At 34.6% G+C, this 15,591-nt stretch overlaps 2 protein-coding genes across 2 annotated transcripts in view; one reads left to right on the top strand and one right to left on the bottom strand.

The window, feature by feature from the left end:
- Positions 1–15,591, bottom strand: part of Micu1 (mitochondrial calcium uptake 1) — a 186,426-nt gene that overhangs the window by 150,151 nt on the left and 20,684 nt on the right. Inside the window, exon 2 of the mRNA XM_048808814.1 lies at positions 3,304–3,465. Coding sequence (XP_048664771.1) covers positions 3,304–3,464 — 161 coding nt within the window. The 5' untranslated portion in view covers position 3,465. The remainder of the gene's footprint in view (positions 1–3,303; positions 3,466–15,591) is intronic.
- On the top strand, positions 3,485–5,729 carry LOC107154745 (60S ribosomal protein L23a-like). The gene is made up of 2 exons (XM_015500458.1): positions 3,485–3,512; positions 5,377–5,729. The coding sequence occupies exons 1-2, from the start codon at positions 3,485–3,487 to the stop codon at positions 5,727–5,729; spliced, it is 381 nt and encodes a 126-aa protein (XP_015355944.1).

Below are 15,591 nucleotides of genomic sequence, written 5' to 3'. Positions count from 1 at the left end.
GGAAATATAACAACCTTAAATAGGAATATACATAATAAAAGAGCTTCAAAAGAAATGTAGCAAAAACTTACAAAAACTACATTTGAAGGTTTATAAGTTCTCTCATCCACAAAATTAGAGAAAGCATATGGAGTAAGACTCTTTAGAGTCAGAAGGGAAGCACAATCTGCTCAAATATTTATAGCATAACCGTACAATTTAAGCCACTCCCTATAAGGCCATGGGAATTACAATCTCCACTGCCATTTATAGTGGTTGACTTTTCACTTCCAGAGAACCTTGGGAAGGACTGCAGTAAAATTCAAAAGTCATACTGCATTACAAGAAAAATTAAGACGAAATGCTAAAGTCCAGGAGCTAAAAGACAAGGGTGAATGGATCATCTTTCAGATAGATGCATTTGAATTTTTCTTGATTCAAAGAAAGAAAACAAAGCAAACTGAAAAGGTTATTTTTTAAAAAGAACTTTAAACTTCATTTCTTATTGAGAAAAAAGATTCCTGCTCATAGTTTCTATATGGTACAACAGAGGCATAAGACTAACAATCTTACAGTAGTAAAACCCTAGTGCTAGGTATATTTATGATCTTGAAACATTTATAAAGTTAGAATCTGTAACAAAGACATGTATTAGAAAAGTTCTAATATTATCGATACGTTGTCAATATACAGATTTTTTGCTTTTGGATATTTAAACTCAAAAATTATAAATATCATACCAACAAAATGTAGGTTTGTTTCCTTTATGTAATATTTCAAACTACCCTCTTTTAAAAAAAATTTTTAGCTGCTGATGGACCTTTTTATTTTATTTGCTTATTTATATGTGGTACTGGGGAATCAAACACAGTGCCTCACATATATGAGGCAAGTGCTCTACCACTGAGCTACAACTCCAGCCCCCCTTCTTATTTATTTATTTTTTTTATAGAACAGCAGTGGGAATAACTAACGTGGGGGAGAAGCTACTGAAAAATCATAATACCAATTAAAAATAATGATGTGTCTAAAACAATAAACTATAGGAAACACAAGAGAAAATCTTTACATTTGAGGACAGGCAAAGATTTTCTAGACAGGAAACATATAAAAAAATAATGATAAACTGAACTTGGTCAAAATTAAAAGCTTCTGCTCTTTGAAAGGCATCATGAAGGAAATGAAAATGCAAGCCATTCACTATGAGAACACATTTATAATAAATATCTGCCAAAGGTTATATCCAAACTACATAAAGATCTTACAGCTCAATAAGAAGGAAAACCATTCAATTTTTTAGTGGGCAATTCAAACACATACTTTATAAAAGAGGGCATCAGAAATGACCAGCAATTCCAAGAAAAGATGCTCAGCATCATTATCTATTGGGAAAATGTAAATCAAACCATGGTGAATTTCTACAACATTCTCTCTCTAGTATGGCTAAAAGACTGATAACACCAAAGACCAGTGAACAAATTAGTCTCATGAATTGCTGGTAGGAGTGTATAGATGTACCAAACCAGTGGAAAACTGACAGTTTTGAATGAAGTTCAACATATATTTGCCAAAATCTAGCAACTTCACTCATAAGTATCTAATTAAAAGAAATGAAGACTTATAAATGAGCTTCAATATAGTTTATTAATGAGAGCAAAAAATGCTGTAAACAACCCAAATGGCCTTCAACTGGTAAATGGATAACAAGTGGCAGCATATTCAAGCAAAGAAATACCATCCAATTATAATTAAGATCCAAATTTCTGATACATAGTATAAATTTCAAAAACATTAGGCTAAGTAAAAGAAGTTAGATCCAAAAGATACATTTTTTAATGATTTTACCTATATTAAGTTCTAGAAATACAGAACTGATCTATAAAAATCAGATAAGCAGTTGCCTAGAAGGTGCATAGTGTTGAGACTAGGAAGAGGCATGAGAGGACATTATGAGTAAATAGAAATGTTTTCTTTGTGTATGAGTGTAAGTGTGTGTTGCTGGGGATTAAACCGAGGGCCCTGTGCATGCTAAGCAAGCACTCTACCCACTGAGATATATCTCCAGTCCCTGGAAATATTCTATGTCTTGATTTGGGGGTAGTTGCACAATTATATACATTTGTCAAAACTTACTGAACTGAGCCAGGTGTGGTGACACATGCCTATAATCCTAGTGGCTTTGGAGGCTGAGGTAAGATTGTGAGTTCAAAGCCAACCTTAGCAATTTAGTGAGGCCCAAAGCAACTTAGTGAGATCCTGTCTTTTTTTTTTTTTTTAAAAGAGAGAGTGGAGAGAGAGAGAGAGAGAGAGAGAGAGAGAGAGAGAGAGAATTTTTTTAATATTTATTTTTTTTTTAGCTTTTCGGCGGACACAACATCTTTGTTTGTATGTGGTGCAGAGGATCGAACCCGGGCTGCACGCATGCCAGAAGAGCGCGCTACCGCTTGAGCCACATCCTCAGCCCCGAGATCCTGTCTTTAAATAAAAAAAATTAAAACAAAAACTATTGAACTGGCTGGGCAAGATAGTACACACCTGTCATCCCAGTTCTTAAGAGGCTAAAGCAGAAGGATCTTAAGTTCAAGGGTTGCCTGGGCAACTTAGCACGACTCTCCCAAAATAAAAATATAAAAAGGACAGGGGATGTAGCTCAATGGTAAGAGTGCTTAGCATGTATGAGATCCTGGGTTTAATCCTCAGTACAATATACAAACATTTTTTAACTGTCTATCTAAAATTAGTATATTTTATTGTACATATTTTCATTTAACATAATTAATAAAAAATAATAAAAATGTAATCTTTTTGAAAAAGCTAATCATGATAGCAACTTTAAGACAGGGTGAAGTGGGTAAAAGATAAAAAACAAGAGTTGGTAGAATCAGAAAAACAGTACCTATATATTTTAAGAAAGAGAAGACTATACTAACTATATTTTCTCTTCCCTCCAGGGAAGTTTCAATAACAAGAAAGGAAATTTATCAGGTGACACAAATACTGAGATTCATCAGTTAATTTCATATGGCTACTAGATTCTGAGTCTCCCAAAGCACTCATTTTCTAAAGCAACTACTGACATCCCTATACCATTATGAAAAATGTTCAGCAGGGGAGACAAGCAGACCTGAAAGCACTATGTTTTCTATTTATTGCCATGGCTGAATTCTTTAAAATATATTATTTCATAGACTAATACTATCAATGTCAAATGATTTGGGCAATAACTTTTGATACAAAGTTAATTCAGAAATCAACTCCATTCTAACAGAGACATTTGAAAAAATATAAGTTCACTTAAGAACAAGATGGTCAGATAACACTCACCTTTTCCACAAGAGACCAGTACTTGCAGTTACTGCGGATGCTCCCAGGAAAGCCACCATCATTAGTCTTCGCCTTGTCTGGGTGGGCTGTGATGCTCCATGGTACCATCTGGAGGCCACAGCCAGTTCAGCCAAGGCAGAAAGTGAGTTAAGACGAAACATCCTGTAAACAAAAAGTAGAAATGTCGCCCTTAATAGACAATAACGATAGTATTAGCACACCAAAAAAACAGTGGTTGAGTACTCATTATGGCAGACACTATTCTAAACACTTTGCATATATTATCTGATTTAATCTTTAGACCAATCTTACAGGAAAAGTACTGCTACTTATAAACCCCAAATATCAAAGTATAATTAGAAGATAGAAATTACACAATAATTTGAACAGGGAAAAGTTTAATACAAAACACTTTTAATTACAAAAGGAGATTAACTACCCAGGAGTAGAGAAAGGAAGTAACCCCTACTTCTAGAGCTGACACAGGACAACAGAAAAGACCAACTCTGTGCAAAAATGCAAAAGTGCCACTCCTACTAGAGGTGAGATCATCATCTTGTGTAGAGGACACAACCATGGATGTTTGAGAAATCTACTAAGACAATATGCCAGCAGAATTCACCAGAAAGTTACTCTCTGTGATACTGGCACAAGACAACTACTGGGAGAACTCATGTCAGCAGAATGTGTTGGGAAGGTACCTTTCTGGATGCTGGGGAAAGCCACACATGGGGAGATGCCACAGTGTATAATTATTGGGAAACCACACATGGGTGTGTTACCACTAAAACTCCCACTGAATGTTCCACTAATCCTTGCTTGACACAGGAGCAAGCAGCACACAAAGGAAACCACCCCTTCTCCATTGTCCCCCTTCTGACAAAACTAAACAATAATTGGCAAACAGGACAATGGAAGACAAATTTAGAGCTGAAAAGCAATAGATCAATAACTGGCACCTTCATTTTACAGACTTGCTCAAAAGTATGCAGCTAGGAAGTGATGAATCCACAATTTGAATCCCCAAGTGGACTGGCTCCAGCGTTCCAGGTTTTTTTTTTTTTTAAATATTTATTCTCTAATTGTAGGTGGACACATGTCTCTATTTTACATTTATGTGGTTCTGAGGATCGAACCCAGTGCCTCACGCATGCCAGGCTGGCATTCCACCACTGAGCCACAACCCCAGCCCGCGTCCCAGTTTTTAATGATTTTTCCTATTATGATGCTGATATTGCTTTTGTTAAAAACAATTTTTTTAAAAAATATTTATTTTTTAGTTGTAGGTGTACACACAATATCTTTATTTCATTTTTATGTTTTGCTGAGAATCGAACCCAGTATTGCCTCCCGAATGCAAGGAAGCACCCTACAACTGAGCCACAACCCTAGTCCCAAAAGTAATTTAATCTTTCTCACTTTCAGGCCTATGGAAGCCCTCCTCCACCAGATTCTTTCATTTCATATTTAAAATTTCAGTAAAGAAAAAAATGCTGGGCTGGTGATGTGGCTCAAGCGGTAGCGTGCTCGCCTGGCATGTGTGCGGCCAGGGTTTGATCCTCAGCACCACATACAAAGAAAGATGTTGTGTCCGCAGAAAACTAAAAAAATAAATATTAAAGTTCTCTCTCTCTCTCTCTCTCTCTCTTTTTAAAAAAAAAAGAGAGAGAGAAAGAAAAAATCCTTTAGTATTTTAATAGGGTTTTGGGTTTTTTTTAGTTATAGATGAACATAATACCTTTATTTATTTAAGTGGTGCTGAGGATCAAACCCAGTGCCTCACGCATGTAAGGCAAGTGCTCTATCATTTTGTTTTATATTAGAGACATCTGGGACATTTTCCCAAAAATGGTAACAAAAGTAAAGGAAGGGAGGGAAATGGGAATAGGAAAAATAGAATGAATTGGACATAACTTTCTTATGTTCATATATGAATACATGACCAGTGAAACTCCACATCATGTACAACTACAAGAATGGAATCCTACTTAGAATAAGTTGTATGTATATGTCAAAATACACCCTACTGTCATGTATGCCTAAAAAAGAACAAATTTAATTTTTTTTTTTAAGTGAAGGAAGCTTCTGCTCCTTCCAAAGACAAAGATAAAGACAAATCAAGGGTTTTAAAGGCCAAGAAGGCAGTTAAAACTTGTCCACGTTCCCCCCACACACAGGTTAGCTGCCTTTTGGTAGCCCAAGATACCATATCTTCCAGAGGTAGCCCAGAAGTCCTCCCAAGAGCGCCTCTAGGAGAAACAATCCAGCTTCATTACTATGCTATCCCTAATTTCTCCCTGACAACTGAATCTGCCAAGAAGACGACAGAAAATAACACACTTGTGCTCACTGTGGATGTCAAGTCCAACAAGCACCAGAAGTTTTATGTCACTGATGTAGCCAAGGTCAATACTCTGATGGCATAAAAAGGCATAGGTTTGGCTTGCTCCAGATTATGTTGCTTTGGATGTTGCCAACAAAAATGGGATCATCTAAAATTAATTCAGTAGACTAATTAAAAAAATGTACATTTTTTCATCATTTAAAAAAATCTACATTAGTTCATATTATTTAATAAACATTTACTCTCCCATCCCCCATCTCATAGACAAAGACTTTTTTCCTACTGGGAAAGTGCTGGGACTGCAGAAGGGAGCCACCACTTCCAGCAAGGTTTTCTTCATTTGCAGTGCTAGGGATTGAACCCAGGACCTCACGTTAGATGAACATAATACCTTAGGCAAGTGCTTTACCACCCAATCCCTAGAACAGCATAATATGTGATCAAGTGATAGAAACATCAGGAGTATTCCCCAAAAGCCTTAGGATCATTGTGGGCACTCCACCCAGAGAATTAGTGGAAAATTATTTCCCCCCCCCTTAGACAATGACCTGTGGCCACAGGTCATTCTTATATTCCACCAGGTAGACTAATGGGAAAAGGGACATTTTTTTTTTCCTGTTTCCACAATCTTTTTGTAGGAATAATTTATTTAAATTATACAAAGTATCTATGACCTCCCATCCTTTTCATTTTTCTCAAAGCATAGTGCATTGCTTCCTAATTTAAATCACCTTGCACTTGGTGTCTATCTTCCTAAGGCAATCTATTTGTTCAAATATAAGTTTGCCTTTCACACTTGTCTCTGAATGTCCTTTAAACTATTTTTTTTTTCTCTTTGTAACACACAGTCAAGCACAGGGCTTATTATATTATAGGTGTTTAAAATATCTGTTTTAAGCTTAAAAATACAACACCAAGGAGGCTGTTCCTTATATTTTCTTCCTATCAGAAAACTTCTGATGTATTTATTTTTCTGGGGTTTTTTTGTTTTTTTGTTTGTTTGTTTTTGCACTAGGGATTTAACCCAGCACACATAATCACTGAATCATGTCCCTATCCCTTTTCATTTTTAATTTTGAGACAGGGTCTTGCTAAGCTGCCGAGGCTGGCTTTGAAATTGCAATCCTCCTGCCTCAGCCTCCCCAGTTGCTGGTATCACAGGCGTGCGCCTGGCTCATTTTTAAATTAACATTTCCCAAATCCACACATGCATTCACATAAATAGCACTGCTTTGGCTACAGCAAAAATGAGCACAACTAAAACATACGTATCTGAAGGAAACATTATTCATCAATGATAACAGAAAGAAAAAGGCATTTGGAAGTTTTCAATGTGAAAACGTAACCAATTCTAAAGCTGGATTAAGTGAAGTGGTATGTAAGGCTGGGAGTTTTCAAGAGCTTATCAGATGTGGACATATGACCAAACAGGTAAGCCACAATCACTAGAGAAGATTCTTTGAAGGCCAAACCGAAAATTTTTATCACATATTTGAAAGAAGACACTCTGGCTCTTAAACAGGATTACAACGCAGCAAAAACACCATTTAAAGAATATCAATGTAGGGATTAGAGGTATAGCTCAGTGGTAGAGCCCCTGCCTAGTATGTGTGAGGTACCCAGCACTGAAAAAGAAAATGAAATAACCAATCCACCAGCAGTGTAGTAAATAAATTGCAAAGAATCAAAGGCAGAAAGCTATGAAGTAGTAAATACAGTCAAAAGGCAACTAATAACCTAGATATTAGATGATGTGTATATTAGATAAGGATACCAAAGAAATAAAAAAAATAGAATTGAACAAAAAATTTCCAAAGAGAAAACAATCAAATATATTGTTTAACATAAACTAATATCTAACTGCATAGCAGCTATGAAAATAAAAAGAATTAAAAAGATATTAAAATCATAATGGCAACACTAAAGAGTATGGTAGCAAGTGAAATGGATTAGGAATCCAGTTACCTAACATCTAGTTTTAATTATAGTACTAAACAGCTGTGCACCAATTGTTCAAATCAAAGAATTGCCTACATGAGTTTAGATTCCTTTTATCGCTTTAATGCTCTCATGAAAAACACTGTGGGGTTGTTTTGTTTTGTTTTTGCTGGTGAAAAACACTATACCAAAACATTCTGTTTCACAGGGAGAGGGATTTAATATTACACATTCAAAATTTATTAGTTTTGAAAATCCATTTCTGTGTTATGGCTCTATGGGGTTTCAGACTTCACAAATCCTGTTTTACTAACATTCCACTTAAATTTTGATACTACAATTCAAATGCTGATGTCTATACTTCATTTCACTGCTTGGTTTTAATCTCATTCACCAAAGTATACATCAAAAGATATATCTAATCATCTTCTCTAGTGGAATTTTCATAGGTGTCAAGTAAATAAAACTTTACTGAGTACAGGCTCTATTATAATTTAATCTCTAGCTCTGTGGGGGGAAAAACAGAGCTAGTTAATGTATTAAGTTTTGATGAGAAACAGATTTAAGGATATCAGCTTTCCAACTGAGTCTGGAAAACTGAACAGGCCAATTGGCAGTCATTATAAAATAATGAAGATTAACATGCACATTTAATGATGAGGTTAAATTAATTCAAAAGCACTGCGTTTTTCTTTCCTAACACCTTGCCACCCAAATGCTAAAAAAGGCATGCCTCTTCGGAAATACTTTGATGTGAACTGAAGAAAAGATGAAGAGGTATTTCTAACCAAGAAATGTCAAGAGAAACAACTGATAGGTAATTTTGTTATCAAAGAAAAGCATTGTCTAACCAACAAGAAACTGCTGGAACAAAACTGTTAGAAACCTATAACCATATATCATTGTTATGTTTCATTATCTATTACATTAAGACTTTTAAGTTTAATGCATTCATTGTTTCTGGTACATTTCAAACGTGCACAGAACTGGAAATCATCTAATTCAGTCTTATTTTATAAGTGAATAAATTAATATCTGAGTAAGGTTACGGTTTATTCATAGCTAGTTAGTACAAAAACTTATAATAGAGCTTAGAATATCGCCAGCCCCCCCCTTTTTTAGTTTTTATTTATTTTTTTGGGGGGGGTACCAGGGATTGAACTCAGGAGCACTTAACCACTGAGCCGCATCCCCATCCCTATTTTGTATTTTATTGAGAGACAGGGTCTCAATGGGTTGCTTAGTGCCTCACTGGTGCTGAGGCTGGCTTTGAACTCATGATCCTCCTTCCTTAGCCTCCTAAGCCCCTGGGATTCCGGTGTATGCCACCATGCCCAGCTATGTTTTTATTTTGAGACAAGGTCTAAATTGCTGAGACTGGCCTCAATCTTGTGATCCTCCTGTCCCCGCCTTCTGAGTAACTGAGATTATAGGCATTCACCACTGTGCCCAGCTTAGAAAAAACTTTCAATAACTATCCTCAGCAGAATAAATAACCACATTCTAAAAGATCAAATGCCCAACTATAGAAAGTTAAACAATGATAAAATAATGTAATAGAATCTAAATACTAAAAAGTGATAAACATAAAATATTAAAACATCTCTTCACAAGCCAACAGGAGGCCCAGCTAAACAAAAAAAGTTGGGAAAAAAGCATGTATGGCTCTGAAAACTCTGAAAAGATACTTAATCTTACTCATGATAGGAGAATGCAAATAACAACTATACTGAGGTGCTATTTTTTTAATGTATTAAGTTGGCAGTGTATGAACATTCCTTTTCCTGTATAAGAATAGTCTTTTCCATTTATATTATGGGTAAAATTTTATATCTAAATTAATGTGTATATTCTCTACAACAAGTGAGTTGATGATCACTATTTTTCAAAAGTTGACCACTTTTGTTCTGTGAGCTATTAGACTATTAAGCAACATGTATTATATTTTGTCCTACTCTATTACTCTTCTTGAGGCCTCATCTTTTCTCCACTGCAAAAAAAGGGGGGGGGGCATTCTTGTCATCTAGATTTGGTTTAGATATAAAATAATATTTTAAAGTATGATGTAATACCCACTATTCCATCCCAATACTATCTTTTAGTAGAATGTTATTTTTATTAACCAACCCCACAATACCTACCAAAAGGTTTAAAACGTTTTCAACTTGAACCATTTCAATTCTTTTCCAAATTAATCTAATTAAACAATACCGATGCTGAAAGGAAAATTTTTTTCCCTCCAAAGTTTTGTTTTCTACAGGTTGATTATATTTCAAAATGAATAGATTATCCACTAATTACATTACTAAAAAGAATGATTTACTTTAAATAGCAAAAAAGTTCTCAAAAATATCCCACAAGTATTTCATCTTCACACACAATCCAAAAACAAGATTACATTATTATTCTGCTACATTTTCCTTTGATAACAGAAAAAAAGAGACATCTGAAAGGGTGAAGGAAATATAATGGTAAACAAAGTGCCAAACTTTATTGCTAAAATTATAGTTCCCAATTCAATTGAGGCATCATGACATAATTACCTTGTTGTTTCCAATAACACAAATTGATACACTTTTTGTTAATATACTTTCTTAAAGCTGCAACCTAGAACAACTTATTAAATACACACAGGGTAGTAGAGAAAATATAAACAAGTGCATTTATTTTGCTGATATTTGCAATGCTGCTTCTTCACGAGAGAGCATGCTTGTTATTCCCAAAATATATACATAATCTATGAAAACAATAGTTGCCATGAATGTAGGAAGAATAAATGACTGAAAAAAATGTGCTTATGCTATGGCTATATTTAAGATTTATTAAGCTAATGACAGCAGATTAAGGAGTTTCTGATTAGAGAGCCAAGTTACTCCTTGTGCAGACTACAAGAATTATTTTAATTAATAATTTCATAAATGATTTCATATTAAGTTTACACACCTATGTAGCACAATAAACTAGGCTTTGTAACTGCAAGACAGCTGAGATGAGTATTGTAGGAAGGCAAAAATATAAAATTTTAGGCATTAAGCATATTCAAATATTTAATCTAATACTTTGGGCAATTAAACTTTCAAATTTATGTCGACTTAAGTAGAAATATAGTAAGATTAATATACTAAGTAATTTTAAATATGACTATGTAAACAGGATACTAATCTGGAAATTAGTATAGTCAAGTCTCTGGCTTGGTTTTACCACTCTTTCTAATTGTCCAACTTAGACATAACAAACAAAATTAACATTTTTCTTCTCTACTATTTCTAGGAACATCCTTTCTTAAGGTTCAGTCGAAATCCTTCCTTATCCATAAAACTCTATATTTTATATGTATACATAATTATATGTTGTATATAAAATCATTACCACTTGACTTTTTTTTCTCTGAATTCCTATACAATTAATATTCTGCACTTTTTAAAACAATATTTCTCTCCTTTTTAGAATTTTTTAATAATTTATTTACTTATTGTTGTATTGGGAATTCAACCCAGCACACTCTGAGTTATGTCCCCAACCCTCTTTATTTTTTTGTTATTTATTTTGAGACAGGGTACTGCTAAGTTGCCCAGGCTGGCCTCAAAACTTGCCATCCTTCTTGCCTCAGTCTTTCAAGTAGCTGGGAGTACAAGCAAGTTTCACTGCCCCCAACTAATTCACTTTGGGGTGTTATCTTGACAATAATTATTTAGGATGGCCTTGTTCCTTCAAAACATGCAAAATAGGTTTATATTTTATTTCTCTGAAATAAACTCTTATAACCAGAAAAGGCTTAGAAATAGGTACCACCAATTCCCTCCATTTTCCATAATATCATCACAGAAAGAATAAGGAATCTACTGGTCACGCAGCTGGCCAGTAGTACAGCTAGGAGAACCTAAGCTTTTTGTATCTACTCTACTATAACTGAACAGTATTACTTATTATAACTGTTGGGGATATAACTTGAAATTCACTAACTGACACTGGGAATATTTTAAGCTTAAATACTTCATGTCTTCAGATTTGCAGTCTTCTTTGAAATTGGCAGTAGTATATAAAAATGACTTCATAAAGCCAGGCACTGTGGCAAATACCTATAATTCCAGCTGCTCAGGGGGCTGGGGCAGAAGAATTGCAAGGTCAAAGCCAGCCTGGGCAAATTAGGGGGATTCTTTCTCAAAACACAAAGGAATGTGTTAAGTGCAATGAAGTACCCCTGTAGTCCCAGCTACTCAGAAGTCTAAAGGAAGAGGATTCTAAGTTCAAGGCCAACCCTGCCAACTTCCTAGATGGTCTCAAAATAAAAAATAAAAAGGGCCAGAGATATAGGTCAGTGGTAGATCACCCCTGGGTTCATTTCCCAGTACAGCCGAATTAATTAATTAATTAAAATGAAATGTACAATTGCCATTCTTTCATTCAGATCATTAACTATATAACGAGCCAGGTATTGGGAGGGTACTACAAGAGGCATGAAGACAAGCAAGACAGTCTCTGCCCACAAATACCTTATAATTTGGTAGTGGAGATTAAAAACAAAACAAAACAAAAAAACTACCATCATACAAAGCAGGAAAAAATATAAAAGCTACAAGAACATATTAACAGGGATTCAATTACATTAGGTTGGAAAATGGAAAGGGCTCAAAAAAGTTTTTCAGAAAGATTTCATTACTTAAAGTAAGTAAAAGATAAGCATTCATTACTAAATAATTTGGCTGAATCATTATCCTAGATGCCACTTTCATTTTATCACTAGATGACAATGCACACATGAAATTATATGAAGAATGGAAAGTTACCATAAATATAATATTTACTGAACAGTGAATATGATGCTCAAAATGCAACACTATATCAGACTTTAATTATGCCAAATAATATTTAAAATACCTTTATATATTTCTTTTAGACAAAATGAATCAGATTGAAAGTTCTGCATTGAAGACACCAGCATGACTGCCAAAATATAGTAGAGATTAATGTTCACATCTAGAAAAGATGCATTTTCATAGCTCACAGTGACATTACTGGCAGAATAAATGAGGAAAGCTCACAGTTCAGCTGCACCTCTTCTCAAAAGTATTTTCCAACAGCAGAGAAAGAGCTGTTTTAAATTATCTGGATGAGGATGTAAAGTTAATTTAAGTCATGCAAGTCTCTAACAGAACAAAACAATACTTGTAGAAAAATGAATCATCTCACAGAAATGTTAGGTCTGACAGAGAACTTCTGCACATATTCTTGCTAAATGAGGATGCTACTGAAAATCAGGTCAACATTCTAAGACACACTTCACCTTCCAATACTCTCTGTAACAGTCCTTCCTTTATCCATCAAGCACCTCCATGGTTCACTTTTTTTTTTTTGGTACTGGGAACTGAACTCAGGAGCACTCCATCACTGAGCCACATCCCCAGTCTTATTTTGTATTTTATTGAGAGACAGGGTCTCAGAGTTGCTTAGTGCCTTGCTTTTGCTGAGGATGGCTTTGAATTCAAGATCCTCCTGCCTAAGCCTTCCAAGCCGCAGGGATTATAAGCATGTGCTGCTACTGCGCCCAGCTTGGTTCACTTCCTTAACACAAACAAACATACACACACACACATACACACACACACACACACACACACACACACACCACAGAGCCTTTTTGCTACAATAAAATTTAGAACTTATTTCTGACCAAGGACAATGTGAAGGATGAAAACTTCCCCTTCCAAATAACTACACAGAAAACCAAAGTGTGAAGATGGAACAGCAAATATCAAACAAATAAGCAGTCTATTTAAAACAAAAACAACCATCCAGGAAATTACAAAAACAATCTGAAACCTCCAGAAGATAGCAGCATGCTGAGATTATGAGTATGAATTCAATATCTAAAATTCCCATAAAACATCATCTCCAGTGCAATTTTTCAACTCAATTCTTAGAAATTAGGTAGCTATAGAGATTTTATGGTCGATAATATTTTTAATGTACTTCAGAGCCATAAGAAAATTACAGGATGAAAAAAAATAAAAACCTCAAGTATAAAATAAGGAAAGTTTAAACACTGCTCCAAAGGAAATTAATGCCAAGAAAGAAATGACTGTACAAGGCAGAGATCGGGTTACATAGAAATGAAAGAGAAGAGGAATAAGTATAGAAGCATTGATGAAAACCCATGTTTTGCTTTCCACCTCTCCCAGACATCTGTGGCTTATGTTCATTTTCCATCTAAAATTAAGATATATTTTAATTTCAAGCCCTATCTAAGCCTCAAAAACACTTTCTGATCACATTGCTACACTTTGTAGTAAAAATTGGCAGTTTAACAAAATCTTAGTTTATAACATAGATTTTCATTTAAAATGTTTGTTTAAATAATTCCTTTTTTCTTTAGTGGGGGAGGTGGGGTTTACTAGGAATTGAACATTTTTATTTTTATTTCAAAACAGGGTCTGACATGCTGAGGCCCTTGCTAAATTGCTAAATCTGGTTTCTAACTCACAATCCTCCTGCATCAGCTTCCCAAGTTGCTGGGATGACAGTATGTATTTCCATGTCCAGCAAAACAATTTAAAAATTTTTTTTTTGTAGATGAACAGAATGCCTTTATTTATTTATTAGTTGTTGATGGATCTTTATTTATTTATATGTGGTGTTGAGAATCAAACCCAGTGCCTCACACACGCAAGGCATGCACTCTACCACTGAGCTACAGCCCCAGCCCAACAATTTTTAATATAGGTTCAATCTAACAGATACTTGCTACTAAACAGTATTTGGTTATTCACATGGAACTTCCAAAGCCTTTTACTCCCAGAATATTAACCTTAATCTTTATTATCAAACCAAAACATGAATCAATTTGTTGAGTGACATTTTCTAAGGTGTGAGTGGATAGATCAGAGCAAAGGCTACAAAGGAGGGGATCTGATGCTTAAAGTACATGTGATTTGAAAGACTGTCTTTAAAAAGTTGCAATTTTTAGGGAAGAAAATCTAAATAACATAATTGTTAAGGTATATCTTATGACTATGAACCAAATAATAAAAACTAGTAATATAAAATACACCCTTTTCAAGTGTTCGTGGAACATTATTAACAAAAACAGATTATATATTAGGACACAGGAAATACTACAAACACCACTTTCTGAAAAAATTGCAATAAAACCAGAAATTAACAAGTGTCCTACCACAACACCTAGAAATAAAAAAGAACAATTATTAACAATACTACAGAAAGGCAAGAAACAAACTGAAATTAAATAATTTATTTTAAAAATGGTAATGAAGATAATTATCAGAATTCACTGGATACATGTGAAATAATGATGAGAGAAAAATACACAGAACTTAATATTTTAATCAGTAAAAGTGAAATAATAATAAACATTAATGAATTTAATTCTATGGTTTAAAGAAAAGAAAAAAAAAAGAGAAAAGGAACAATGAAAGAAACCAAGAGATGGTGTAAGGAAAGGAAAATGAATATAAAAGCTGAAATAAACAAGGTCAAGAAGACAAAAGCAGTAAAGCTTAATTTAGTAAGTTAAAATCACATTTTTAAAAATTAACAAATAAACTATTAGCTGACTCAATCAAGAAAAGGGAAGGGGAGACAACACAATCATATAAAGGAAGAATACCCTCTAAAACAGAAGGAAACTTAAATACCATGAGTCATGGGGTGGCATGTGCCTATAGTCCCAACTGGGAGGCTGAGACAAGTACTTAAGTCCAGGAGTTCAAGGCCAGGCTGGGCAATAGACTGAGATGTCAACTTATTCATAATTAAATAAATATCACCAAAAATACCTCACAGATCTCTATGCAAATGAAAGTTAAAATGTAGGTGAAGGGAAATTACTTAAAAAAACGAAGATGAACAAATTTGACCTCATAGGAGTTAGAAAACCTAGACAAATTTCCAGAGGAAAAAAAAAAAAGACAAAATCAGGCTGGGGCTCAGCAGTAGCATGCCTGTCTGGCATGTGTGAAGTACTACTGGGTTTGATTCTCAGCACCACA

This window comes from Marmota marmota, unplaced genomic scaffold (genome assembly GCF_001458135.2).
Source record: "Marmota marmota marmota unplaced genomic scaffold, marMar, whole genome shotgun sequence".
Classification (NCBI taxonomy): domain Eukaryota; kingdom Metazoa; phylum Chordata; class Mammalia; order Rodentia; family Sciuridae; genus Marmota; species Marmota marmota.
Note: the sequence above shows the minus strand (reverse complement) of the source record. Positions and strands in the feature narration are given on the sequence as shown.